This window comes from Durotheca rogersii (genome assembly GCF_024521655.1).
Source record: "Durotheca rogersii strain YMJ 92031201 chromosome Unknown GGS23scaffold_23, whole genome shotgun sequence".
Classification (NCBI taxonomy): domain Eukaryota; kingdom Fungi; phylum Ascomycota; class Sordariomycetes; order Xylariales; family Xylariaceae; genus Durotheca; species Durotheca rogersii.
Genome location: NW_026251254.1, coordinates 94,857 through 122,641, shown reverse-complemented (window position 1 = coordinate 122,641; position 27,785 = coordinate 94,857). Strand labels below are relative to the sequence as shown.

Sequence of the window (27,785 nt, the reverse complement as noted above, 5' to 3'; positions counted from 1 at the left end):
CGGAATCTTCGGGCAGCTTATTCGTTCCTTTGACCCTCCCGGATCTGACGGAGTCTCAACGAAAACCACGCTACGCCCTCTGCTTTGCCACCCGGCCGAGCCTCGCCCATCACCTGGCTTCTGCTCCCGAAATACTCTACGATAAACACGCGCGCCGCGACAGCGATTTCCTCCGAAGCCCACCGTCTCATAACCCGGTCATGTCCCGGGTCTTGTGATCTCGCTTGTTCTTCAGGTGCCTCGGTTCCTACACCACCTATCCCCCCCTCTCCCTTCTCCCATCAACGACACAATCGGCTCGGCGATCCCTCCACCACCATCGGACGTCCTCCTTCGTCTCTAGTTGACCTGGGGTCGGTCGCGCCTGCAGAATGGAAGATGTCGACCTCTCCGCCGGTCACCGAGGGCGCGCGTCCTCGTCAAGAAGACCCAGAGCCGCCGCGTGATCTAGCCAGGTCACCGACGTCCTCCGAGGATCCAGGTACGCCTACGAGTCGCGGTCTTTTGCTCTTCGGTTTTTTTTTGGGTTGTTTTTTCTTCCCCTTCTGGCTATCAACTCGCCATCCTTCCCAAGTCATCATCGCCCACTCTGAAACTGCTCCCACTGATGCGATGCATTATTGGCTAGGTACCAGCACCTCTATCCTGGCCTCTGGAAGGAGGAGCCTCACGAAACTGTCGCGCAAAGACACGGCGGGAAGAGAGGCGAAGGACAGGAAGGATGCCGAAAGCGGCGCAAAGACGGCGTCATCGCAAATGACGAATTCCCCAGCCATCGATCCCTTATCTCATGTACGCCCATCTCACCCTGCCAGCGTCTCGAGGGAGCGCTAGGCTAACCTGCGACCAATTCTAGCACATATTCGTAAGAACCAACACCGACCGTACCCTTACCGCGAGATTTCGTACTTCCGGACGCCCCGACAGCCCCGGCAACGATGCGCTGCCTCGCCTCTCCTCTGATCACCCGGTTTGGCAATCAGTTCCGCAGATCGACCCGTCCAAAGAGAAGAAGTATGCTTCGTGTTAGGCTTCCTTACAAAGAAACGATACGCTAACGGCCCCATGTCTACTAGGAAAGGGGGTTCGTTTCTCAGCCGTCTAAGCATAATCGGCGGAAAGAAGAAGGATGGCAGGATCCAGGACAGCGAATCCGAGATCAGCGAGCTGAGGACCGAGGGCGCGAACGCCGTCGCCTTTTCCTCTACTATTGGCGCCGGTGGCTATATCCCCCACCATAAGGAGCCGCCACGGTATATCAGGGTCAGGGCGCAGAACAAGAAAGTCAAGGAGTTCGATCGAATGTTCCTCGCGCAGGAACTGGCCGGGACGCGGAACCCCTTTCAAGACGACCAAGCAAAAGCTGCCGACGGGGCGGAAGGGTATCAGGGATCTGACAAGGATGAGCCGAAGCTGGGTGGTCCGATATGGGCTGTCGAGTTCAGCAAGGATGGCAAATATCTCGCCACCGGCGGTCGGGACCGGGTCGTGCGCATATGGGCGGTCATCGCGACGCAGGAAGACCGGGAGGCGTACGAAGAGGAGGAGAATGCTGCGAACGGGAAGGAGGAGCGCTTGAGCGCGCCTATCTTCCGCAAGAAGCCGGTTCGAGAATTCACCGGCCACGTCGGCGAGATCCTCGACCTTAGCTGGAGCAAGAATAATTTTCTTCTCTCTTCGTCAATGGATAAGACCGTCCGACTGTGGCACATAAGCAGGCAAGAGTGTCTGTGCACCTTCAAGCACAAGGACTTTGTCACGTCCATCGCCTTCCACCCTCGAGATGACAGGTTTTTCTTGGCCGGGTCCCTCGACTTCTTCCTGCGTCTGTGGAGTATACCCGACAAGGCCGTCGCCTACTCGAGCCAATTATCCGATTTCATCACGGCCGTTGGGTTTTCTCCCGACGGGAGGACCGCGATAGCCGGCTGCTTAAATGGGTTCTGCGTCTTCTACGAGACCGAGGGACTCAAGTACCAGACGCAAATCCACGTGCGATCGTCCCGCGGCAAGAACGCGAAGGGAAGCAAAATCACCGGCATCGAAACGATGAAGTTCCCTCCAGACGCGCCGGACGGGTCGGTGAAGGTGCTCATCACCTCGAACGACTCCCGAATCCGGATCTACGACTTAGGGGATAAGAACCTCGAGTTGAAGCTCAAGGGCCACGAAAACGCGTGTAGCCAAATCAGGGCCACCTTCAGCGATGACGGAAGTTACATCCTGTGCGGGAGCGAGGATAAAAGAGCGTTTATATGGTCGACTAGCGCGAGATTGTCCGAGAACAGAGAGAAGCGTCCCTGCGAGTATTTCGAGGCTCACTCGGACATTGTCACGGGAGCCATCTTCGCCCCGACAGCCACGCGGCAGTTACTGCAATCGTCCGGCGACCCCATATTCACGCTCTGCAACCCGCCGCCCGTGACTCTGTTGAGCAAAGAGGAGGAGTCGGCGACGCAGACGCTCGAGTCGCAGGATGTGCAGCCCGAGATATCGGGCAATATCAAGAAGCCGGACGAGTCTCCGGGCTTCATCGCCCGCTCGACGCACTACGACGGCAACATCATTGTGACCGCGGACCATTCAGGTCTCATCAAGGTCTTCCGGCAGGACTGCGCCTTCACGAAGCGCCGGCACGACACCTGGGAGACTGGTTCGACCTTCTCGAAGAAAATCGGGCGCGACGGCCTGCTCGGCCGCACCGGCAGCGTGATCACACGGCTCAGCGCCAGCAGCCGGGACCCGCACTCACGGCGCAGCTCGCTCACGCAGCCACCCACAGGAATCTTCCAGGACCGTATCAACACGTGGCGCCACGGTGTCGAGGGGGGGCATCACCACCACCATAACGCTAGCGGCGGGCGCCCTGTCTCGCTCATATTCTCGACACCGACACGCAGCGAGCGATCACTGTCGCCCGGGAAGGCCAGCCGTGGCACACCTGCCAACGCCCCCACCTCGAACCCTACCACCAATCCCGGCGGGGGGCGGCCGTACGCGAGCCCCACGCTCAGCGTGCAGACGAATCGAACCGGACCATCCACGACCACTACGACGACCACAACGCTACCTCCAACGCCGAGCTTCTCCCTACGACCACTCGACAACGAGGCGGACCACGACAGTCACGGCGGTGGTGGTGGTGAGCGGCGACCCGAGCGCCTGTCAGGCTACTCGCTCCGGGGCCTAAACCGGTGGCGCAACGTTGGGCAGCTGCGGGGCGGTGGGCCCGGCGACGGCAGCAGCGGTGGTTCTACAGTGTTGCCAATAAGCTACTCGAACGGAGGGCACACTGACGACTCGGCGAAGAGCGATCGGAGGAAAAGCATGGGGGTGGAGGCGGATACCGCCGCGGCGGCGAGTAAGGGCGGTGCCGCACAGGAGAAGAAGGCGGATCGACGACGGAGCGTACCGGCTAGCGTGCTCTTGCAGCAGCAGCAGCACCATCAGCACCATCAAAACCATCAACACCAAGCGTCCCCGCGCCCATCGACTCCAGACCAGGGCGTGGAGGGCCGTGGTCAGGGCCAGGGCCGACTGGCACCATCCCTACTCCCTCCTCACCCTACTCCTGCCCTCGACCCTCCATCCGCTCGCCTCTTGTCTACTCCGTCGTCGGCTAGGCCTGGGGCGGTGGTTGTCGGTCGCCGGAGCAAGGAGGTGTCGAGAGGAGAGGAGGAAGACGGCGAGGATATGCGGTGTTCGGCGTGTGGCAGCAGGGACTTCCGCGCTAAGAAGGTACCGGGGCGCCAAAGGCAGCGACTGCACTGCGGACGGTGCGGGAGGTTAGTTGGTGTGGAGGCGTGAGCCCTGCTGCGCGGATCGTCGTCTCATCCCTGTTGTGTGTCGGCTTTCTCTCCGAGAGAGTGTGTGTCGACAGGGGTGGAGAGGGGATGCTTGGGGCTGTTAATTATTATTTATTCGAACGACAGGACGTCGCTGCGGAAGAAGAGGGGAGGGGAAGGAATAGGGGTAGGAAGGGGGAAGGGGGAAGAGACAGGGAAATATGGGAATATATATACACCTGGATAACACGGGATACGGAAGGGAAGACGGGAAAGGCAGGGGGCGGATATACCACGTGCGGCTGCTGAGAAAAATATATATATACACCTACCTATACGGCGGTGTTTTTATTTTATTTTATTTACTTTATCTCCTCAGCGGATGCGAGTAGCCGCGAAGGCCGGGGGCACATGCCAGCTCACATAAATATGTATATACGTATCTCCCAGCGACGCACGCCCTACGATTCCTACCCTGCGTCCATCCATCGATCCATCGGGAGGGCGGGCACTAGCCCCTCCTCGGCTTGGGGACGCGTCTACCTGCGAGCTTGCCAGCTGCACAGATGGGGCCACGCACGCGCGGCTGCTGGGGCAGGCGACGGACGCCATTGAGGGGGGGAGCGGGTAAGACGGGACAGCGGCACCGCGTCAGCGCGTGGCTGAGCTCAGCGGCCGCGACGCTGCGACGCGCCAGAGAGCCTGTTCTGGGTGGCGGCTGTGGGGTGGGGAAGTTTGCGGCGGCGGATCAGGATAGCGTTTCCGGCTGCGATGGCCGGGAGCGTGGCGGAGCGTATCTAGCCGGGCCGTGTCACGCATAGGAAGCAATACGGACGCGCGCACACGGCGTACAGAGCCTCGACGTCGGCTCGGGCCGCATCTGGGGGGGTGCGAACGGGTAGGTTGGGGACCTCTGCTACTACGCGCGAGGGAGTGCGGGACGCGGAGGGGCGTGGACGACGTCCTTGTAGCCTAGCTTCGCCGCCGCGAGCTGTATAAATTACCTAGGTAGGAATGCCGCGTCTATGGCGGCCAGAGCTGAGGCGCAAAGAACTACCTATCTACTTAGACGGGTGGAAATATGGAGGCCGTACTATGCTGTGCAAAGGTGCTTACATCCTAGAAGCAGGCGGATGCTATGGCCCGCAACGGGGGGAGGGAGAAGTGGCCCCTTTTCATTTCCTTCTGTTTTTCTCTGGTTCAACGTGAAAGTCTAGTCCAAGTAACTCCCCTCCTCTGCAAATAGAGGGGGAGAGAGACAAGAGAAAAAACAGGAGTGCTCGCCTCGCGCGTCCTCGTGTTGCTCATAATTCCGTTTTCCATGTACCTACACACGCAAGCGCCCACTTCTTCACTTCCCGTGGATTCCGTAGACGACGGGTATCGGGCGGAAGATGCTGAACTCCTGGCCGGTCGCGACGAGGGTGCCGGGGATCTGGGGGTGCCAGTGGACCTCCTTGGCGTGCTCCGAGATGTGCTCGAACAGCAGCTGCGGCGGCATGTCCTTGACGCCGGCCGTGTCCTTGCTCTCCTCGTCGTCGATCTCGACCGACAGATCCCACAGCGTCACCTTGTGGTCGGCCGCCGCCACCGCCACCATGCTGTCGTCCGTCGGGTGCCACTCGACGCTCGTGATCTGGTCGCGGTGGTAGGCGAAGCTCGCGACCGGGCTGCTGCTGCTGCTGCTCGCCTGCGCCCCCGCCGCCTTCCACTGCCGCAGGTCCCACACCGCCCACACGCCGTCCTCGGCGCCCGTGGCCAGCAGGTGCGTCGTCAGCCGCGACCACGACATGACGTTGACGTCGGTGGCGCTCGCGCGCACGGTGAGGGCCGGCCGGCGGCTCTTGCTGCGCACGTCCCAGACGCGCACGGTGCCGTCGCTCGACGCCGACGCGAACACGGACGCCTCCTGGGGGCTCCACTGGATCTCCTCGACGCTGCCGGTGTGGCCCTGGAAGGCGCGCGTGTCCGTGACCCAGCCGCCGCCGTCGGTGCGCGTCGTCACGTAGATGAGCCCGTCGTTGTCGCCGGTGAGGAGCTTGCCGCCGGCCGCGAGCGGCGACCAGTCGAGCGCGTAGCCCTCCGACTTGTGCGCGCGCACCGTCGAGAGCGACTTGTTCTGCGGCGGCGCCACTACCGCGCCCGGGCTGTCGAACGAGGCCAGGTGCGGCGTCACGTCGTGGATGAACACGTGGGCGGACTCGGTCATGGTCGCGGTCAGCGTGGTGGGCGGCCGCGACGGGTCGTCCGAGGGGATCTGGTGGCAGCGGATGCGGTTCGTCGTCGAGGCCAGCGGGATGGACTTGGACTCGAGGATGGGGTCGGCGTCCTCGTCGGCGTCCTCGTCGTCGTCGGACTCGGAGTCGTCGCCGTCGCCCCGCTGCGTGCGGCTCAGGCCGCTGAACTTCATCACCATCAGCTGGTTCTCCTTCGCGCGGCCGCTCTCGGCCTGGGTGCCGGCGACGGTGTACATGACGGCCGGGTACGCCTTCTCGCGGCCGTCGCCGAGCCGGTCGCGGACAATGTCGAAGGACAGGCAGGGCCAGGGCGTGCTGAGGCTGTGGAACATCTCGTAGGTGCCCAGGTCGGGGGTGAGGTGCTGGCCGTCCTCGAGCTTGTTGCGGCCGACGATGAAGGTGCCGTTGTCGACGTCCATAGCGCCGGATGCTGCTGCGGCCGCGGCCGCGGCGCGCTCTTCGGCCTCGCGCTCGGCGTCAGGTCTGCCGTCGACGCCGGCCTCGAATATCTCGTCCTCGCTCTCGAACTCGTCTTCAAACTCGTCCTCGAACTCGCCCATCTCCTTGTTGTCCACGTCCATCGGCTCAGGGCGGCCGCCTCCTTTGAGGGGGCGACCCCCGTGGTCGGATTCTGCCAGGCGCTTGGACATGGGACGGATGTGTGTGTGATTCTCGTGCGTTGTCGATTCGCCGTCCGGCCGGTAGGTATGTTTTCGGAGAGAGGGGATACGGCGTAAGGTGAGTTAGGCCAAGCTGTCGAGGATGATGGACGGGAGAGATCTGCGAAGTGAATTCAATTATTGCTATTTTTATTTTATTTTATTTTACCTAAGTTTCTTTTATTTTCCAACTTTTCACTTTTTTTTGGCGCCTTCAACTTCCTCCACCTCCCGGTGGCACCCCCCATGTCCCTGAATGTATTCCGGCTACCCAAAATAGATGCTGCGATACCTACCCCGCGATTTGTGGCTTGTAGGTACCTTGTCCCTTTACCTAATCAGATTCTGCGTCAGTCTGTGGCTGGACCATGTCACAAGCCACATGCAAGCACCTTACATGTACGGTCTATGGGTTGACGTTTGAAGATATTCTGTCCGACAGCCTACCTAGGTACCTACCTGTCCGTATTTTCTACTCTTCGCCCTGGCGTCTTTTCTCATTTAACACTCGCTCCCGTCCACGATTAATCACCGTCTATTCTAGTCTTCGTCCTCATTCCACTGGTCCGTAACGGCGCCGTGGCTCGCGTCCCCGACCAGTCGTGCGTACTTAGCCAAGACACCCCTCCTCACCGTCGGCACCGGCGGTTTCCACGCCTTCCGCCTCTCCTCCAATTCCTGGTCCGTGACGTTGGTGATGTCGATCCGGTTCGCGACGGCGTCGATCACGATCGTGTCTCCGTCCTTGACTAGCGCGATCGGCCCGCCTCGGGCTGCCTCGGGCGTCACGTGGCCGACGATGAAGCCGTGGCTCGCGCCGCTGTATCTGCCGTCCGTTACCAGCGCGATGTTCCTGAGACCTGCGCCCATGATTGCAGCCGAGGCCCTCAGCTGCTCCGGCATGCCCGGACCGCCACGAGGCCCCTCGTAGCGCACTATCAGGACCAAGTTCTCGTCTCGCGGGATCTCGCCGCGAGATAGGGCTTCGTCGAGTCCGTGTTCCTTATTGAACACCCGCGCCTTTCCTGTGAAGCTCAGCCCTTCCTTGCCGGTAATCTTAGCCACCGCGCCTCCGGGAGCAAAATTCCCCCGCAGCACTCTGATGTGGCCCGTCTCCTTGATCGGGTCCGATAGGGGTCGTATTATCTTCTGGTCCGGCGGCAGGCTCGGCCAGTCGGCAACGTTTTCAGCCAGCGTCCGGCCCGTCACCGTCGGGATATTTCCGTTGATCAAGCCAGCCGCGATGAGCATTTTCAACACCGCCGGCGTGCCCCCGATCTTGTACAGGTCTTCCATCATGTACTTCCCGCTGGGCGCCAGGTCCGCCAAGAAGGGTGTCTTGTTACTAACCCTGTCGATGTCTTCCAGACTCAGCGGCACCTCGGCCGAATTCGCCATGGCTAGGAAGTGTAGCACGCCGTTCGTCGAACCGCCGAGTATCATCGTAACGACTAGAGCGTTCTCGAGCGATTCTCTCGTTAACAGATCCCGCGGGCGGATATCTTTCTCCATCGTCGTTTTGATGGTCTCGGCCACGCGTTCACATTCGCGGGCCTTCTCCGGAGACTCGGCTGGGTAGGAAGATGACCCGGGAAGAGTAAAGCCCATGGCTTCGATGGCTGTTGCCATCGTGTTGGCGGTGTACATACCGCCACAGGCGCCGGAACCGGGGCAAGAATGACGCTCCAGATCCGATAGCACATCACTCGGAGTTCGACCCTCGGCGCCTGGGTTAGTCTTGGCGTGGAGCCGGTTGTAGGTGAGGGCTCCCGCGGCCTCATAGCAAGTACTGATATTCACGTCGCGTTCTAAGAGGCTCGAATACCCCTTTTTAATGGTCCCACCGTACTAAAATTTTCAGGTAAGTTGGAGGATACGCGACGACTCCCTTTGGCAGAAGAGGGACCAGCACTCCCACGCCGCGGGCCAGAGGCCGAATAAGAATCCTTGACGAGCCCGAGTGAATATCCACGTCGGCTATGAGCAAGAGCAAACGTTGACTTACGATCATTATGAAAGGCCGGTTATGGCGTACCGCCGCCATGATGACACCGGGCATGTTCTTGTCACAACCGGGGATTGAAATGTTGGCGTCGTGGTGCTGGGCACAGGTAACCGTCTCGATGCTATCGGCAATGAGGTCACGAGTTTGAAGGGAAAATCGCATGCCTATGCCGGCGAGTTTTTAGCGACGTAGCCAATACGACAGAGAAGGGAAAGCGGCAGAGGTGAGGATTCGGATCGAACCTTGGTGGCCCATAGTGATGCCATCCGATACACCTACGGCGTTGTACTGCCACGCCAGCATCTTCTGCTTCTCTACCGTCCTCTTGACGATCTTCCCAAGTTCGAGGACTATCCCAGTTAGTATTCTCCCGATGTGAAAATACAGCCTCCACAAGCTACATATGCCCACTCACGATGTGTACTGCGGCGGTCGTTATTAGCGTCGGCGACAAGAGCTGTGAGCGGTCGACCCGTCACAACCATACTGCAGGCGGATTCCACTTACTTGCACTAAGAAGATGAGGTCAATATTTATAAGTAATTAGGGACAGGTCTCCGCTCCCGCTCTCATGGAATGTCCAGCTTTCCCAGCCGATATAACCAACGACATGTACATGGTTTGGAAAATAGGAGCTAGGAGAGGTAGAGGGACAAGGCGAAGACATACGGGATTCCCTTCCCACCACACCGTCGCGATGCCCACGTGAGGGGCATTCTTCATCAAGTCTTGATTCGGGACGCCAGCAGCATACAGCATCGCCTAGGAAACGCGTGTCAGAGAACCTGCTTCTGCAGGATTCGGGGTGCCGACGGCAGGACACGGACCTGGGCGCCCGGGAAATCATGGCCCCTCGTAAGCGCGGAAGACCAGCGGTTCAACGGGCCACCCGGCGGCAGGCACTTGAACCGGATATACTGCGGGTCGGACTTGGGGTCCTCGGCGAGGGGGCTGGCCCCGTTAGCCTCCGGAGCGCCACTCATGCTGAAGCGATGTCGTCAAGGTTGAACGGCTGTCCTTCTCAGCCGGCTCGTCGATTCACGAGTTCCGGTGTAACGTCTATGGCTGTAAGCTACTTAAGTACACGAACTTGTCATGAAAGACGTAAGTCTCGACAATTCCGAAAGCTATACGCCGAGACAAACCCGTCGTCCTTAAGTACGGCCCTATTTGCTGCGGGGTAAAGCGAGTCGAGGTCGAGTTCGGGTTAAAGTAAAACGGCGGCGATGCCTGCCTACTGCTCGAAGGGTTCTCTTTTTTTTCTTCCCTTAGGGACGCACACGTCTTGCATCCTGCATTACGTATTCCGGTTCGAGGAGAGGGAACACATCTATCCATATCGAATGGAGGGCGGGGCGATGACCGGCTGGAGCGGGGACTCGGGCGCGGACTGGGAAATCCTCCCATGCCTGACTAGCAACTATTTCCAATGCGCGAGAGGCGACTGGTCGGGAGGATGGCGTTAGTCGTGACAACAACCCGGTCTAGTCCACAATATTCCCTCCCCTGTGGCCGTCTAGCTCGAGCCCGGCCTCTACCTCTACGTCCTGCTACTCGTCTTCCTCCTCTCGCCTGGGGTAAAAGCGTGGGTCCCTCTTTGTCTCTCTCGAAGCCGAGGGCCGGCACGGAGTAGAACGAAGCGAAGTAGAACGAGGGCGAGCAAGGCGAGGGAGGGGGAGGGGCAGGGAGACGGCCAATGTGGAGCTCGTAGGTTAGCCCATATTGCCATGCAGGACGCGAGGCCGAACATCGCATAACCTGTTTCTGTCATCGGCCCACATCATGCGCAGGCGAGCGAGTGAACTCACGGCCACCTCGCCTACCTGACAACTTCTTCTGCTCACCACTTACTCACCACGACCGGCCGGAAAGTCTGGGCCAGCCGGGTTCGCCATTCAATCCACGCCACATCGATCACTAGCTCCGGGACCGGACGGATAGGGCGAAACAGACGGCGCCCTGGATGGGGGAGGCGGCGGTATCACCGGCGATCCGTTCACTAGTCGTCCGATGGTAACGACAGATCGAGATTTACGACCAACAGATCGACGTAGCGTTTAGGAATATATTTATCTTGCCGCCCGCACTTTCGCGCCTTTTCACTGAAAACATGTGACAAGCTATCAGTAGCAGGGCTGTCCCTTAGCGAACTCCAGAGGCGGAATGAGCAATCGGTCGATTGATGTCACATTAACCGCCCCCAACTCCCGGAACCCCGCCACGAGAGAGGTTGAGTTGCATTGCGCCTCCCGGTCGGTACGCCGATCGTAAGAAGCAATAACAACAATAATGACAACTTTTATTATGCGATATATATATGTATATATTACCTACGGGCCATGATTATCTCAAGCCACCCTGCAAAATTCCCTCCGCCGGGTCCGGTCTCGTCCCACGGTCCCGCTCCGTCTCCCACGCATCGAAGCCACTGGGGAACTTGTCGACGAGCGCGCGCATGCCAGCGATCAGCCTCGGGTCCCGCCAGCAGGGGTGACATTAGTTAGTTTATTATCAGCTCTCTGTGCGTATCTGCACGCGGGTGCGACAGCGTATAACGGCATGCAACTAGGGGACGGTAGAAAGGGGGGCAGAGCGAGAAACAACAAGCATACATGGTCCGGTAACTCGGATCGTCCTTGTATAAGATCGAGTCGAGAATGTTGACTCGGCTACAGTGAGTCAGCTGTTGTATCCCAGCTTGGACGTAGCGTATGCGCGGCACGGGGAGTGCATATGAGACGAAGAGGCCGGGCATGACGTAGGAAAGTACGCGTGTAAACCAGCAAGCCTCCTTGAAAGAGAGACAGGGGAGAAACGCGGGATCAGAAGGGAGGGAAGCAAGGGCAAGGGAAAAACTTGCGTAGCATATAAGAGGTTCCGGTCGTCGAAGTCGGCCTCGGGCGGCGACGCGGGGAAGTGCTTGAGGTACTCGGCGCGGTAGGGAGCGTTCAGCTTGTTCCAGGGCTGCCGCCAAACGCCGAGGTCGTCTGCGCGCGTGTCAGTTTGCCGGTCAGCACTTGTCCACTTGGCCGATGATGTTTTGTCGAGCGTCGGGTAGGGTCCGGGAATCGATCGGTCGACCACTTACACTCGTTGTGCGCGTAGAACGACGCCGCGTCGAAGACGACAGGCGCGCCGGTCCGCGCGTCCACGCCCGCATTGCCGTCCCACAGGTCGCCGTGAACCAGCGTCGGACGCAGCACGTGTCCGCATGTCTCGAGCGGCCGCAGCAGCCGCGGGACCACCTTCGCGAAGAAGAGCGGCGCCAACCGCTCGATCTCATCGTCGGAGCCCTGAGAGCAGGTAGGTGCGGAGTAAGTAAGCAGGTGAGCGACAAGGGGGAGAGGGAGGAATCGATATTGTACGAGAGACGAGTAGAGAGAGCGGGGGAGAGAAGATCAGATCAGAAGAGACTAACCCGCGCCGCCCGCTCCATCTCAAGCAGGACCCGCGTCGTCCGCGCGAAGTACTCCTCCCACGAGTCGGACCAGCCGTGGTCAACGTGCACGTTGCCGTGGAAAGTCGGGATGTCAGATCCGAACCTCCCCCTCCTGCTCTCGCCAACTCCTTCTCTTTCCCCGCCACTACTACCCTTCGCCGCTCCGGCCCGGTGCAGTGCTGCGATGCGCGCTGCGAACGGGGCTGCCGCCGGGACCTCGCCCGTCAGCGGGCGGAACTCGCACAGTAGGAAGTGCGTTTCGTCTTCCTGACCTCTCGCCTGACTTCTATTTCGATGTTCTCCTTTGCCCTCCTCTTCGCTACGGCTACTGCTGCCGGTGCCACCGCTACTTCCAACGTACGTGCCCCACGCGATCGGCTCCGGGACCAGGGCCACGCCCGCCGGATCCGTAGCACCGGCGGCGCGGCGTAGACGGCGGGTGCAGCGGAACTCGCTTTCCATCATGGCACAACCGAGGGCGCCGGTGGCGGTCTGTCGCTTGCGCGTTAGCGGGTCGCGCACGCTCTTTTTCTTCTTCTTCTTCTCCTGTCCCCTTTGGGAAGCATGCAGGATTCCCCTCCCCCAACTCCACGGAACCGGGACACCGCGACCCCGCCGCAGCAAAGTCGCAAGATGGAGACAAAAGCCAGAGACAACTCGCCCACCTTAAGAAAATACGCGACGCCCACGCCGTCACGCTCGGCGTCTAGCCGCGCCGTCCGCGTCCAGAAACTGGAGCCGTGGGGCGCGAGACCCCGGACCGTCGTGCCAGGGGGCAGCTCTGCCGCACGCGCAGGGGCCGGCCCTCGTTAGCAAAGCGAGCGAGCCGGCGAGAGAGAGAGAGAAGGGGGGAGGTATCAATAGGGAAGGAGGAGGCCTCGTACCCGCGACGACAGCCGGGTCCACGACGCGGGCGGCCGGGACGTCGGGGACACGGCGCGCTGCCTCGGCGGGGACGGTGGTCATCCCTGCTCGTTCGTTCCGGGGAGGGGGGAGGGGGAGGAGGCGGACAAGGGTCGGGAAAGAAGACGAAGGCAAAGGGCAGGGCCGGGTGGGTGTAACGATGCGTGCATGCGTGCGTGTGCGTGTGCGCGCATGCATACAGGGGAAGGGAGGGAGGGAGGAAAGTAGGTAAGTGGTGGCAGCCAGACGAACGGACGGGCCGACGGGCGAGACGCGGGAGCGGGAGCGGGAGCGGGAGCGGGAGCGGGCGCGGGAGCGGGTAGGTGCATGCGTATATGTACGTGGTGTTGTATGTGCGTACGCGGTGTAGTAGGTGTGTGCCGGGGAGAGACGCAGGCGTAGATGAGGGTGGTGGTAGCGACGGTAACAGTAAATGCTGGCAGTTGGTGATGGTGGCATGGCGGGCCGTCCGTCATTGGGCGCCTCTCTCTCGCTCTCTGGTTGACTTAATACATTCTCTTATTAGTGGGTGTGCTAGGGGCTTAGGTAGAGTGTGCGGATCGACTTGGGGACTACGACTGCTCGAGAGAAGAGAACACCGAATGTGCGGTGCTCTGAATACCAGAGGGCGGGAATATAATTTTTTTAAATTGCCAGCTCCCATTCCCCAAAAAGATGCCCACGATTCCCTTCTCCCCCCCCCCCTTTTTTTGCTCCGTGATCTCTTCCCCTCTCTCCCATCCGAGGGCTGCTATTGTCAAGTCGCCCACAAGTGTTTGTTAATGTACAGGACTGTAAAGTTCTCGCCCAGGAAACGCGGGTGCGGGCGCGTCGTAAATCATGCCAGGCAATAGGAAAAGCAGTGCCATCCCTTTCCCAGAGCCATGATAGTGAGTTACACGTTAGATGATAAAACAGCGAAAAAAAAAATCCAAATCATTGCTACCGGCCGTTGCACACGTCACACTTCTTACTCTCATATCGTCTCTCTCCCTCTCCGACCTCTGCTCCCCGCTCCGTCGATATGGAATAGCACTCCAAGTAGGTTTTGTCCACACCAGATCTCCCCTGCCGCGACCCGAGATCTTTGCGCTCCGGGTAGGTAGAAAGCGGCCCGTGGAATCTCTGTCCGGGCTGCAAGGTCAATCCAGTCTTCCCCTTCCTTTTCACGCCGCAGTGCCCTGAAAAAAAAATTGGTGAAAAAGAGAATTATCCACGCGCTGTTTAAATAGACATGTATGGGTTAAAAAGAGGCGAACTGAAAGGGCAAGGGTGCATTACGGAAAAAAAAAACTAAAAGATATACGAGGGCGTAGCGGCTAAGATAGGGTCGGCAGCTCGGTTTCGGGCCAGCAGCAACGCCGACTCGGACCGGCCCCGGGGATTGGTAACCACGATTCGACACCGTTGCGGCTGGACCTGATTAAATAGTCTTGACACAGAACGCTATCCCCGGGTCGCTCCCCTACGCGATAGTCGTCACGCCGACGCTTCTTTCTTCCTCCATGCGCCGGACCAGTTCCCTCTCCTTCGGACTCCGCGGGTTGGCGTCGATCCCGAGGATGGCGCTGATACGGGTCTTATCACTCTTCTCGTACACGTTCTCGCGGTCGTTCGGGCTCGCCACCGGTGTTATCGGAGTTTGGCCGCTGGTGGAGATCACGCTCGCCTTCCACGCCTGCTCTAGCACGATTGGGCTGATGCCCGAGCCGTACTCGGCTGCGACCGTCCCCCAGAACGACGATCGGTGCGCCGCGTAGATGGACTGGAGCCGAGGGATATCAACGTGAGTCGAGGGTGCGGGGAGAGAGCAGTCGAGGCGGAGGACAGGACCCGGGTCGATGGACAGAGGCTGGGGAAACGGGGATGGCGCCAGCGGCCGGGTCGCGTCTGCTATCGCATAACCACACGATGGCGTGGGGACAACACTCGCAATGCTCATCGTAGCTGGTTTGGGTAAGATGGCGGGCAGGCGAGGCGAAACATTGGCGCCGGTTATGATGCTGGGAAGCTGCACCATCGAGGTCGTGTAGTTAGGTGGCGATTCGGGCTCGTGGCTTGCGACGCTCCCGGACGGCGAGTTATCCCGCGGGGAGCGCTCGTGGACGGGCGACGGAACAGCAGCCGGCAGGAGCGGCGAATGGCCCGTAGAAGAGCCCGAGGACACGGAGGTGGTTCGCTTGCGGCGATTGCTTCCGTGGCTAAGCTGGTGGTAGTGAAGGCGGCACGCCAACTCAGTCTTCTTCAGGTGAGCGGCAATGTGCTTGTACGGCATCTTCTGGAGACGAGTCTGAAGCAAGTACACTTCCTATTTCGCGATCCTGATTAGCATCTGTCGAGGGTGGATCGCGTCGCCTCTCTGGGCCGGAGAACGCAGGCTAGAGTCCCACTCACCTCATCCTCGCTCCACGCCCTTCCTCCGCCAGTGGACGCGAGCTTCCGGTTTTTCGTGATGCCATACTCGTGACGATCCAGAGCGTCGCTCGTCGGAGTGTATGGAACGCCAGACGGCGCAGACAATTGCATCGATGAGGGCATCATGTCTCAGAACTTGTAGCTAGGTTGCGATGGGGTTCGAGAAATAATAGGGCGGGATGTTGCTGACGAATCGAAGGGTTGAAAAAAGAGTATGTTTCAAAATAGGCAGACCGTGCTGCTCTGGGAATCGAAGTAGTTTATTTTGTGAATATAAAAAGTCGTCGAGTGGATAAAACCGGGTTTCTGCTTCGCCGAACGTTCGAATTCGATAACGGCCGTGCCAGACTACTGATATCCCAACGAACTGCCTGCGATCCGAAGTGGGAGCTCGTCCTCGCGTGAGAGGTAGGCGGGTTTAGACTGAGAGACCGGAAGCGAAAAAAACGAAGCAAGTCGGAAGGTCAGAAAACCACCCAAATAACACCGACGACGAAGGTAATTATTCAAAAGAGCGTAAGCAGCCAAGCCAGTTGGGCGATGAAAGAAAGTGATCGCTAGCTGCGAAGAAAGAAACGAAATCGCAACAGCGTTAATGGACGATGCAGTGGCTCAACCGATGCGGTGGTAAAGAGGAGACAAAACAGAAGGGGAGGAGTAAGAGAAGGCGAGAAGAAAGGCGGATAATAACGATAATGCAGCTTCTGCATCATCGTTATCCAGCCAAGGACCAGGGGTCACAGCCTAGACGAACTGGGGGATGGTGCCGACCAGGGGGGTGAGGGAGGGGAGCAGGAGGAGCAGGAGGGGGGGGGGTGGTGGTGGACACTACCATAATAACCTCGCCAATAGTTCGTCAACTAAGGGTCCTCCTCTTCCCTGTACCTTGTATCAAGAGGTCGAGATGGGGTGGATGCGACAGGAACGGGAGGCATAATCTTGGCTCGAGATGCTGGGCTGGTAACGGATTCCCGCCGACCACCGATCCAAAACGGCCACCCCCCCGGCCTGGGCCAGGGAGGGAGACCGGAGGACGGATGTGAAGTTTGCCATTGCAACTTGCTCGACTGCCATTCCAGATCGATCGATAGATGGATATATCCATCGGGAGGACTTCGACGCCTTCTCGCCCAAAGCACGCGTGGGAGCGTTGAGGCGAGGACCGCGCCCTTGTACGCAAATTGAAACTACTTGGGAATGCTCGGCGACGCTATCTCGTGATCTATTGGCACTTCGGGGACCGTACGGACCGCGCAAGCCGTACAGTGGCCCAGTGCAACGCCAGTCGGAAGCCATGTGTGCGTATTATGGAGAATAAAAAAGTACGACCCTCAGAGACGCTCGGATCCAGGGCACATAGACCGGGGGGGAAGACGTACGTGCTTTATTTTCTGGCTCCGTCCCATGGCAAGTCGTGTTCGTCTCGACGAGGGCGCGTAGAATGGGAAGAAGGGGAAAAAAAAGAGCGGTCACCGAAGCAGGTTGCAGGGAACAGAGGCACCGCACCCGCTCTAGTGCTGGGAATCGACGACTCCGTATACATGGAGAAGGCCGGAAGATGCCGAGGCGGGCAGCGATGATAGTACTCATACACACACATGCATAGGTTAGGTAGAGAGAGCCGACTCGGACATGGATGCCGGGAATCCAAGTCGCCAGGGCGTGGACGTAGCAGGTATGTGTGGTGTTGCCGCACCACGCACACAGGTCTATTAACGACCGCTATGGCGGAGGGCCGGATTTAGAACAAGGTCGCTCGCTCGCTGGTCCCCGTCTGGAATAGGCAGCACGCGCAGTGCGGAATAGGGAATGGGATCGTGTAGTGAGTAGATAATGGACAACGAAACAGGTAAGCGAGCAGAGGCGGAGAGGCGCAGAGGTGCAGAGGCACGTAATCCCGCGTATTATCGCCGCGGCGATCCCCCTCCCCCGCCTCTCGATATATCCTCTTCTCCGTAAGTTTCTTGTCTTCTATTTTCTATTTTTCTCCTGTCTCTCTTTTTTTTTCTTCTTTTTTTGCTGTCTTCTATCCTGGCGAGCCGGCTCTTCGAACCCGCCCCAGAGAGAGAGGCAGAGGAAGAGGGGATGGGGAAATGGACCGTCCCGGAGAAAAAGAAGAGAGAAAAGAGAGAAAAAAAAAAAGGGTCTGTGTCGCGAGAGTTTGGAGTTTGACGTTTGATGTTTTGACGTTTGACATCGGTCGGGGTTGGGAAGGGACGTTGCTTCACCGTGTTACAGAGACGCGCTTATTAAACCGTACCGGGGTGTCTATTGGGCGCACCGACCCTGGCCACACCTCGATTGCTACGTACCGTGTAGTGGCATTGCCCCACCAAACCCCGCTACGACGTAGTGCGCCTGGGACCCCTGCAGGGCACACCCTGGAAAGAACGCTCGCGGGTCCCGGCCGAAGTACCTCGCCTGCGTAAGATCGTGCGTGGCTACATAGCGCACCTACCTAATATAAGCACGTTTAGCTTCGCAGGACACGCCAGCGTGGAAACGCCATCCAACCCATGCCCTTTGAGCCCCTTCCCCTTTCCTCTTTCGTGCGGCCGCCCGCGGCTCTGCAGAGTTTCAGGTACGGCAGGCGCAGGTAGCTAGCATGTAGCTAATCGCAAGACAAACGCAGCGCCGTCTGCGGTGCCGGCGCGGCGGAGGAACAAGAACAATACGCGCCGGAACATCCAGAGGTACATACATCAAAGAGGTACATCAAAGAGGTACGTACAAGAGGCACGTACGTCTTCTGCCCAGTCCTGTTTCGCCGCAACAACGCCCTGGCCGCATCAACTCTGACATAATTGAGGTAGGTCCCCTCGTACCTGGACGTCGCCGAGTCAAGTGACTTCGACGCCCTACCATAATCCGCACCCCGTTCATTTCCCCTAGGTTGTTTCTGCCTTCGCCATCCCTGGCAACCTCTTGCTCGGCCGAGAGATTTCCTGACACCATTCCACCTCCGTTTCCGTCTCCCTCTCCCTCCATCGGATAGCCCACGCTGCCTCTCTCTCTCTCTCTGGGTTTCGCTACGGCAGGGCGGATCAACAAGACTTGGCCGACCTCGTCATGTTTAGTTTCATAAAACATCACGCCCCAAACGCCCCGTCGCCCCGTCTGTTTCCATCCGGCTTCTACCTTTCCTTCCATCTACGTACTACGTCGTATGTATGCGATCCTCGGTTTCGCAACCGGCCTGGTGCACCCATCCACCCACCGCAATCCCTCCTTAACCACTAAGAAAATGCATTTATAGACGCCTCCCTGCGCCTGGGCTAGTCGGTAGTCTATTTCCTACGGAGCCGAATCTACTCATTAATTTGTTTAATCATCTCTGAGGTCCACACCCCTCTTCGCCAATCCTAACCGCCAAGTTAGCCGTTCGCAGGATGTCCATCCAGATTATGTGAGGCGGCGCGCCCCCTCAGGTGTTCTCAGGTGCTATTTAACCTCCCTGAAGATGATTGCCTAACTATTATCAACTGCGCAGCGTCCTCTCCTAGTTAAAGACGGCCGCTCCACCACCCGGTGGCCCTGCTACCGCGTACTATACTCATACGGACGAGCTAGATCCCCGGTGCTCTCGAGGAGAAGGTCAAGACCCCTGTTGCTCGCCGGGGTGGCTCGACGCCTTTGAAACTCGGCCAGGGGTATCCTGTCTTGACGATTCGGGTTGGTTGAGAACATGGGCGGATCGAGCACGTCAGCGTAATGAACGTGGCTGTCGATCTATAAGTCTCGTCTCGCTATTATTCTCTGATACCGATTCAAGACGACCATCTCTCGAGAACTAGGTATGTAAGCCCCGACCGCGTTACATGAGGCGTATACACACGCAGATGGGCTGGTTTCCCTGATAGCCGAACAGGGATCGGACACGCCACCTCTGGTCTATCTGATAAGCACCTCAACAAACAAACCCGGCCAGCACCAGCTACAACAACCTTTATTTAGGCGGCAGTACGAGATCCGCCCGTGCCAGACTATGAGTAGACAACCACTGGCGCACTACCGTAAAATAAGTGTCGCTACCTCGTATCTTCGCACCGCCATATGACTGTGCTGCTGTGCCGCCGCCTCAGATCTTGGTAATGTCGAGAAACAGAGAGATTTTGGGCTCGGAGGCCTAGACTAGCCGAAGGACTCTCCACCAAACATCCAAACGGCCGCTAGAACAAAACAACGAGCGCCATAGTCATCCCAAATCCGAGCATTATCAGGGGCCAGGCGATAAGAGACGAAACCAGGTGCCAGCGTGCCGCACCTATCAGGACCGACCCTTTTTAAGCGAGGAGCGACGACGATATTCAGAGATGGGTCATCGGAATAACGGTCCTTTTGCCATCGTCGGGAGTCACGAGGTCAACACCAGCTATCCCTTGATGAAACGTCTCTCACACCCCCCACACAACCGCTCTTGCGTACACACTTCGCGGCAATGCGTGAGCAGGCATACCATCTTAGTGGGTATCTTACGGTTCCCGCTAACCTTTTGACACCCGCGCCGTGGAGAGTCGTGCGTCACCGCCGCATGCCTATGAGTACGCACAGGCAAATCACGGACATAATCTGGATATCTAGCCTTCACGTGCGCGGAAAACGCCTTGCCGTTTCTCCTCGATCGCGGTGTGCCTCTTTTCCCGCTTCCCTATCTTGATGGGCCCCCAACCGAGAGCTGTTGTCGGCAAGGCGTCTGAAGGTCTCCTACTCTTGGGTAAGAAACAATATCGTGTTGAAGAGGGCTATAATACTGGTACTCTAGGCGCCGCTTGCCGAGATATTACTACCCACGCATCGTAGGTGGGCCGTGATCCGAAGCACGCCCTCGGCGATTCTCATAACATTCTTAGCACTATGAGTATGTCTGCCTGGATACAGATACCCCCTTGCGATCGCCAGCCGGAAGTCGATCAATGAAAGGCCATGCCTCGGTCACGCCACAAGGCAAAAAAACGTCTCCTAAATCATTCGATGCGAGAACTAGGTGAGTATAATATCTCAATCAGCGCCGGGTCCGCCAACGGATCTTCGGCAAGGCTGTCTCCCTACATACATACATACCCATTACTGCTCCGAAGTCTTCTTCAAACTTGTCCTGGACTTAGTTCAAACGGTTGTGGTTCAACTCGTGCGTGCGTAGCAAGTACAAGGTAGACGAAAACACGGGGGTTTGGGGGGCACCCAGCAAATGTGCGTCTCCTCAACGTCACCAGATCCGGCTAACAAGTTGTCGCCGCCGCTCCCGTCCATCTGATATCTGTCTTTCCCGCATCTATCCGCGCGAGATCTATATATTTGCTAGATATCTCTGGGTACACGCGTACCTCATAGCCCACCTCGATTTTTTTTTTCTCTTTCAGTTGGTCCGAGATGGCCAGGAGACGCCAGATCCCGATTACACACATAGGAAGCGATGGGGGCGCACGTCCAAGCAAGACGGGCAGGGTACGCGGGCACACCTATATGCAGGCGAAAGGCTCTTCTACGGGTGGTCTGGGGTACGCGGTGGCCTAGATTTAAAGTTGTTTCCCAATCAGTCCCCAACGCCGGGGGATGGGGATAGATATCGTGCAGGGGGCCTTACCCGTGTGTGTGGTGTGTTGGAGTGCGTGTGGACATTGCGATATTTCGAGATCAGTCTAGATCCCTAACCCACAGAGCCACATACGCGTACATGTCTGACTCTCTACTTCGTGTGTGTAAGTATGCATGCATGTACCTTACGTACATGCACATCAACACCATCACCGTCATCCTCACTACCACCTTCAATGCCTTTGCCCTCACACCGTTTCCCCATATCCGCCTGCGCTGCTTGGCACTTGTGTATATAGCGTGTATGCGCCTGCGGTGGCATACTCCAATTTTATAGCATTTTTATCCTGGCATCGATAGTGGTCTGCCATAGCGCATTGCACGCATATCGCGCACCGTCGATCGTAAATCCGCGAATGGCCGCCGGGGTATCCGGGACTCGCGAGCTTTCCAAAACCGCGTTCCGACAGCCTGTTACCTCCACAGTTTCAGCCGGTCCCTGTCTTGTCCTTGCTCCGGGTCCCTCCCTGCCTTACTTGAATGGGGCGCGCACCGCACACGCACACGGGAGAGGAAGCAAGGGATGGAGCGAGTTTGTTCACGTCAGAGCTCGACCGTTGCGGCTTAGTCTCCTCACCCTCCGGACGACCCCGTCACCATCTTCTTTCTTTTCCCTTCTGTTACGGGCACGTAGGTGTGTTTGCGGAGAAGAAGTCGACGACCAGATGACCCGAAACCTCGTCACGTATTAATGAAAGAGAGGGGAGGTGAGGGGAAGGGGAAGGGGGGGGGGGGGGGGGACATCAGCCTACCCCATGACTTATATAGAGCAGCTAGGTGGTTAGTTGGGCAAATGATGGGACGAACGATCGCCGATAAGCGACGGCGAGACCTGAAATGCCGGCCTAGTACACTAGTGGAATACTCAACTACGCAGACCGAGTCGGATCGACGGGCCGCTACACGTCCCCCATCATTTTTGTGTGTCGAAGCCGCGTTTCACTGTATTCGAGGGGCGTTCTCGTTATTTGTCGTTGTTAGTTCTAGTCGACCTATCGAACATCGCTCACAACTAGCATTCATCGTAGGCAATCTGCCGTTCCTTCGTTGCGAACCCGGTCAATTTATCTCTATCCGTCCGTCAACATACTACCGGTACTGCCACTGCTACGTAGTCATTCTCGCCCAGGCTTCCCTTTCGATGAGACCGGCGTTATCTCCCTCTCGTCAACCATACATCCTACCCTGGTTCTTCAGTATGCAGGGGCCACGGATGGCGCACAAACATATAGATACTACACAGTTGCGGAGCCGCAAGAGATCATGCATCTCGGCACTTACCGGCTGCCCAGTTAGATGGATGTACGCGAGGCCAGCAAAAAACGACCTCACGTAAGGCATCACGACCGGCCGTCGTGCGTTTGCTGCATTATGCTAACCCTCCTCCTGAAACCTCTCCGTCTTTTGAACCGAGGCGTGTTCCGCTCTTCCCGCTCAGAATTCGGGGCACCTCTTCTTCGCATCTCGGCATCGGAGTGCTGTGTAACGTGACCCGTCATATTGTTGCTGACGGTCAGGTTTGACGGAATCACCCGCAGTCGCAAAGAACCTCGACCACAATAAAGGAAGAGCCTCATCGGCGGTCAGCCACCGTCGATATAGCCAAGGCAGTATGCATACCACCATATCACACACAAACCAGGCCCGGGTCCGAGGATCTTGATCTGGGAAGCTCGACCCTTAATTTCCCTACCAAAGATTTACACGTCTCTGCTAGTGGGCGATCGTGATTCTTCAGGTTGGAGGAGGAAACGCCGTTTTCATATCCCAGCGCCATTCACCCACGCCAGGTAGGTAGATATCTCGTACAATAAACCAACCCCGCCCGCCACGGCTAGTTCGCTGACCCGAGGGCCCCAAACAGCACAACGGCGTACCCAGCCTTCTGAGAGGCGGCATATGATGGGTGTTGGGGGCTCGTATGTGGCCTCATAGCAGGAGGGTACGAGCCGCGGGACAGCCGGCACGGTCGTAAAAACGAATTTGGCCGGTGGCACGATCCCTACCCAGACCGACCAACTTCTCTTCTGTCTCTCCGCGATAACCGACGGCGATCCTCCCGCTCGTTTCAGCGCGTGGTGGAGGAACTGTTGCGGGTGCTGGAGTACCCCGAGTACCAGAGTGGTAGGAAGCTCCGTTAGGCAAGTACCACAACGCGCCGCGTTCTCGTTCCTACAGCCTGCACACAGCCGTCTAATAAGAGATATACGCTTCTTGTGTGTATAGGTAAGTAGTGTCACCACGTCCATCAAGGAGCAGGATACTAACAGGCGGTGTGGCGCGACCATATCCGTGTTACTGTTTCATAGATGATCATGCCAAAGAGTCGAAAACACTTGAGTTTGGGGGAGGACGAAATCGGGTGGGTGCCCAGGACAACTTTCGTACCACCCGGGGACTTGTCCAACACGATATCCCTCGTCCATCTCGAAGAGACGACCTAGCGCCATAGGAACCGATACGATGGGGGTCGTTGGTGAGCCAAAGCATAACCAGCCTCATAACCCACCCCAGCTGTGAGCATTCGGATGTCGTGTGAACAGCAACAATACTACTACTATCCTAATGCACACATGATGGGGGCAACCTACCGAGTTAGCACCTGGTGTGGAAGAACTCGACGGCAAGTTTACTTACGTTTCCCGAGCTTCACGCGTCAGTAGCTCGTAGATACCTGCGAAGACGATTCAGGAGTACCCGACGAGAATGGGGAACCACTGGCAGACGTTACCTCACAGCGGCCGCGCGAAGCTGCATTGCATACATACACATACACATACACGCATACATATACACACATACGCGCTCGAGGCTAGGGGGGTGGCGGGTAGGGGTGGCATATATAGGTAGGTACTTGCGGGACCGGCAAGTGAAGCATCGTGAGGGTGTGTGGTATGTACTGCATACCGCGGGGAGAGGTAGCGATACTTGGTTGGAGCGCTGCTACCTTGCGTCGCATGTCCTTGGCATCGTGATTGAAGCCCATCCTCGAGGGTCACCCCCAGCCTGATACCTTGACCGCAGGTTGCTGCCGCTGGCGCGTATAAAAACACGAGCCCGAGCTGGTTGGGGCTGCAACGCGCAGGCTTCTAGAAGGAGTAAGGGTGGCTAAGTAAGGTTGATGTGCCGTGCAAGACAAGGTAACGGTTGAAGCGATGGCGACAAACCGCTAAGCAGTTCCAGCTTACTGCCTCCTATGTATATATATGAGTATGTAGGTAGGTTGATATTATACCTGCCTCGGGAGGGAGTCGGTTGAACGAACCCCGAGGTTGTAAACAAAAATAAACAATCAACAATTGAGCCTCGAGGAGAATCAGAGAGGTCGTAGTCAAGTATACCCACCTACTCCTGCTTATGAGTACCTAAGGTACTTTTATCTACCCTGCCTCTGCTCCCACATCGCCTACATAGTACCCATGTATCTAGGTACTCAAGATACCTACCTCTAGGTAGCATGGTTACTTTAAGTAGGCGGGCTATCTAGGTACCTACCTAGGTAGCTTTACCCCCACCACTCCCTTCTCCTAACAGTACCTAGATAGGTACCTGCCTCTTAACTTACTAAGGTACCTATGCATGTACCTACGTATTTTCCTGTAATACATTAGGTACCAACTTGCCCCTACCCACCTGTGAAGGATACCTGTGGTAAGTCTAGGCAGATATGGATGCATGTACCTCCCGATGTTGGGTAGGTATGCACCTACCTAGATAGATACTTCATCCATACCCTTATGTGCATACATACCTACATATGTACATGCTGCATGGGCTGAGGCATCCAGCTTGTTAGGTCAGGTATATCTGGGAGGTAATGTGTACCTGGACTTGGTATAGGAAGGTACCTGTAGTTACAGCCACCTTGAAAGTATACCTTGAGAGGTCCCTGAGCTTGTTATCGATGGAATATGTTGGGTATTTAAGGTACTGCCTACCTCCGGCCGCCTGTGCCTACATCAGGGGTACCTGTTCCATGAGGTTGGTATCAACTTAAGGTACTCAAATGTATATATATACCTTCGGTTAAACATCTTTACGTATTCTCCTACTTTAAGAAACGTTTAAAGCCGAAGTATATATACCTATATGTGCTAAGCAACCAGCTGCGTAGCCTACCTAGGTACGTAGCCTCTCTCTATATATATGCTGAATGCTACTATAGTTTACAAGTACATCAACCGACCTACTAGGGTAGGCTATATATATTCTTACCTTAGGTTAAGTATACATTTAGGTATACTCATATATACCTACATACATACATGGGTACCTACCTATATAATGAGAAGGTACTTACTTAAGTGCTGAGATTAAATACCTTATACTATACTATATCCATTCCAAGGTTCCTAGGTACCTAACTTGAGGACATATACCCTCTAATATTAGGGGTTATGTACTGCTGGCGAGAGGTACCTTAGGTACCTGTGGCACCTTGAATACTAGGCAGGCAGGTAAGTACTTATGCTCTAGTATGATACCTGTAAGTATTGCATAGAGAGAGCCTAGTAGGCTGAGATATTAACCGTGTTGCCCAATAAGATTTGCAGCCGCCCTCTGGCCTCGGATAGATGCATACCTATGGTGCCTATGCCGAATAACCATCAATATTAGGAACATGGCATCAGCCACACGGAATTCGGTTGATGTAGCACTTAGGCTGGCAAGCGCCTGACCTAATATTCTGCGATCCTAGTACGGCCTGTTGCTAAGAGGCTAAGGGGCAGGTTAGTTGGGCTATTGCGTACGTGTAGTTGTCGTCCGTTTGTCGTAAAAGAAATAAAAGAGAACATAAACCAGGTATTGTAACAGAATAAATGGTAGGTAGTTAAGAAAAGAATCACTCTCCTGTTGTCCACATGCGCATGCTCCATCGAGGCATGGGAATGTACATAGTACCTAGCTGCAGCCCAAGTGGAGATTGAACCCGACGTAATATGCGTTAAACCTTGGTTTCTTGAGAATGTACGCTAGGTTAGGTGGGTACCTAGGTACCTGGATACGTGGGTACCTTTTCCAATGCATGATCTGTCCATAGCAACGGTATTAGATACCTAGGTACCTACCGACTCTTCCATGCGTGGATTTATGAGTAATTAATATGGGCGTATTGATGCTAGGTGCGATGTTCTTTGAGGTATTTTCCGCCCGAGGGAAAGGGATAGATAGGATAATTACCGCTGTGGCACACGACGGTTTTTTGACCTCCGGCTGGTTTGTTGGGTACGTAGATACATGGGGACAATTGGGATATGATTAACCGAGCAGAGGTCAACCGGGACGCCCTGCTAAGAGATTCCAGACCCGCAGCAGCGCAGCAGAGCCAATCAAGAGGCCGCATCCTCGGGGCGGATAGGTGGTATGGGACGTTGGCTCAGCATTAAAGGTACTTTTCGACCAGCGACAGCCGGTACCGGTCAATCTTCACTTTTCCCTCTTTTTCTCTCTGCTGGTATTGTATTTTCGCGAGGTGCAAGCAGGAGAGGGCAGGTTAGCCCATTCCAACCAAACCCACACCCCCAGCCAGGCACGGAAAAGAAACACTACATACATACATCCCGGGAAGACACCAATCCAAAACATCCATCGACCACAGAGACCGAGCCAGGAGATACTTGCATCCCAAGTACACACCTCTCTCTCCCCTTGAGAACGGGGAACTTCGAAGTCGACGTACATACCGTACATACGCGCCTACGACACGACACAGATCCGTCCATCCCACCCGAGTCCAGGTTAGTACCGTTCCCATTGCCTGCATTATTCAGACTCCCGTCTGCCTCTGCCTCTGCCTCAGCTATACCTGCTCCATTTCCATTCCCTCTGCACACACGCACGCGTACACCCCTCCAGGCCGGGGAACTGGACCGCTGCGAAAGTCGCTCCCCCCCCCCTCGTCGCGCGACTCGAAGGATATCCTTGCGCAGCAGGCAGGTTCCCTAATCGCAGACGCGCACATTGGCCATCTCTGGCCTCTTGCGCTGCGAACGAGAGAGAGAGAGAGACAGAGGGCGAGAAAGCGAGAGGAGCCGCTCTCCCCGACTCTCTCTGCCCCCTCTCCTCCCTCAGCTGACAGGCCAGAGGCGGAAGAAAATTTTCTCTCCGGTAAGAAAAGGAGGAGACAGGGGCGTGACCTGCTCTCCTTTTTTGGGGTGCTGATTTTTTTTTAGTTCGCAAGGCGAACCAGCACCTGGTGCAGTCATCATCATCACCATCACAAAAAGAAAAGAAAAGAAGAAAAGGGAGGAATAAGACACACAGAGAGAGGCTATCAATCACCACTGCTTAATCATTCCAATTCATTTCCGTCGCGCCAATATTGAATGCGTCCCTCACACCTCCATATCCCAATTCCTTGGTTTTGTTGTATCCTGCTGCATGTGTGTCGATGCGGCGACGGATCTCTGGGAAATTGAGTTGAGCGTCATCTGTCGCATCGCAAACGCTTCACCTACCAATTCCCCACCGAAACACAGCACCAGCCCCCCATGTCTCCCTGCCTGCCTGCCTGCCTGCCTGAGTCTTAAGCAAGGGTCGGTCTAGGTACCGAAGTATTGTTTTATGCCCGAAGCATCTGGCGTGTTTGCATAAAACTCCTAATCCGTTCACAACTCGCCTCGCTCGCCTCTCTCGCCTCCGGTCTCCTCCCTCTCCGCCCCCTTCTACTATACTTCTCTCTCTTCTTACCCACACACAACATCAGCACGCCGCCCGCCTCGTTACATCAACACGTAACCTCCTATT

At 56.9% G+C, this 27,785-nt stretch overlaps 5 protein-coding genes across 5 annotated transcripts; 1 reads left to right on the top strand and 4 right to left on the bottom strand.

Moving 5' to 3' along the window:
• The first annotated feature begins 79 nt into the window (after nucleotides 1-79).
• On the top strand, nucleotides 80-3,961 carry GGS23DRAFT_225735 (WD40 repeat-like protein). The gene is made up of 4 exons (XM_051511999.1): nucleotides 80-481; nucleotides 629-792; nucleotides 857-1,014; nucleotides 1,077-3,961. The coding sequence occupies exons 1-4, from the start codon at nucleotides 379-381 to the stop codon at nucleotides 3,805-3,807; spliced, it is 3,156 nt and encodes a 1,051-aa protein (XP_051369199.1). The 5' UTR covers nucleotides 80-378; the 3' UTR covers nucleotides 3,808-3,961.
• Nucleotides 3,962-4,476: 515 nt separating this feature from the next.
• Nucleotides 4,477-6,889, bottom strand: GGS23DRAFT_580330 (WD40 repeat-like protein). Its single transcript, XM_051517119.1, has one exon. The coding sequence runs from the start codon at nucleotides 6,670-6,672 to the stop codon at nucleotides 5,137-5,139; it is 1,536 nt and encodes a 511-aa protein (XP_051369198.1). The 5' UTR covers nucleotides 6,673-6,889; the 3' UTR covers nucleotides 4,477-5,136.
• A 332-nt stretch (nucleotides 6,890-7,221) lies between these two features.
• On the bottom strand, nucleotides 7,222-9,669 carry GGS23DRAFT_606782 (dihydroxy-acid dehydratase; the record flags this gene model as incomplete). Its single annotated transcript, XM_051519948.1, has 5 exons — nucleotides 7,222-8,529; nucleotides 8,687-8,850; nucleotides 8,929-9,036; nucleotides 9,352-9,448; nucleotides 9,514-9,669. 5 exons carry the CDS (start codon nucleotides 9,667-9,669, stop codon nucleotides 7,222-7,224), a joined length of 1,833 nt encoding a protein of 610 aa, XP_051369197.1.
• A 1,360-nt stretch (nucleotides 9,670-11,029) lies between these two features.
• Nucleotides 11,030-13,091, bottom strand: GGS23DRAFT_599304 (Fructosamine kinase-domain-containing protein; the record flags this gene model as incomplete). The annotated part of the gene is made up of 7 exons (XM_051518916.1): nucleotides 11,030-11,156; nucleotides 11,299-11,477; nucleotides 11,543-11,673; nucleotides 11,775-11,979; nucleotides 12,105-12,617; nucleotides 12,791-12,906; nucleotides 13,010-13,091. The coding sequence occupies 7 exons, from the start codon at nucleotides 13,089-13,091 to the stop codon at nucleotides 11,030-11,032; spliced, it is 1,353 nt and encodes a 450-aa protein (XP_051369196.1).
• Nucleotides 13,092-14,187: 1,096 nt separating this feature from the next.
• On the bottom strand, nucleotides 14,188-15,807 carry GGS23DRAFT_225417 (uncharacterized protein). Its single transcript, XM_051511998.1, has 2 exons — nucleotides 15,423-15,807; nucleotides 14,188-15,336 (listed from the first exon to the last, which is right to left on the bottom strand). Exons 1-2 carry the CDS (start codon nucleotides 15,567-15,569, stop codon nucleotides 14,494-14,496), a joined length of 990 nt encoding a protein of 329 aa, XP_051369195.1. The 5' UTR covers nucleotides 15,570-15,807; the 3' UTR covers nucleotides 14,188-14,493.
• Between the last annotated feature and the right edge of the window lie 11,978 nt (nucleotides 15,808-27,785).

Excerpts from the sequence above, each read along its gene's own strand:
- GGS23DRAFT_225735 (XM_051511999.1), top strand. The coding sequence starts at position 379 with ATGTCGACCTCTCCGCCGGTCACCGAGGGCGCGCGTCCTCGTCAAGAA. Across the intron at positions 482-628 it reads GACGTCCTCCGAGGATCCAG|GTACCAGCACCTCTATCCTG; the intron begins GTACGCCTACGA and ends ATTATTGGCTAG. Across the intron at positions 1,015-1,076 it reads GACCCGTCCAAAGAGAAGAA|GAAAGGGGGTTCGTTTCTCA; the intron begins GTATGCTTCGTG and ends CATGTCTACTAG.
- GGS23DRAFT_580330 (XM_051517119.1), bottom strand. The coding sequence starts at position 6,672 with ATGTCCAAGCGCCTGGCAGAATCCGACCACGGGGGTCGCCCCCTCAAA.
- GGS23DRAFT_225417 (XM_051511998.1), bottom strand. The coding sequence starts at position 15,569 with ATGATGCCCTCATCGATGCAATTGTCTGCGCCGTCTGGCGTTCCATAC. Across the intron at positions 15,337-15,422 it reads GGGCGTGGAGCGAGGATGAG|GAAGTGTACTTGCTTCAGAC; the intron begins GTGAGTGGGACT and ends ATCGCGAAATAG.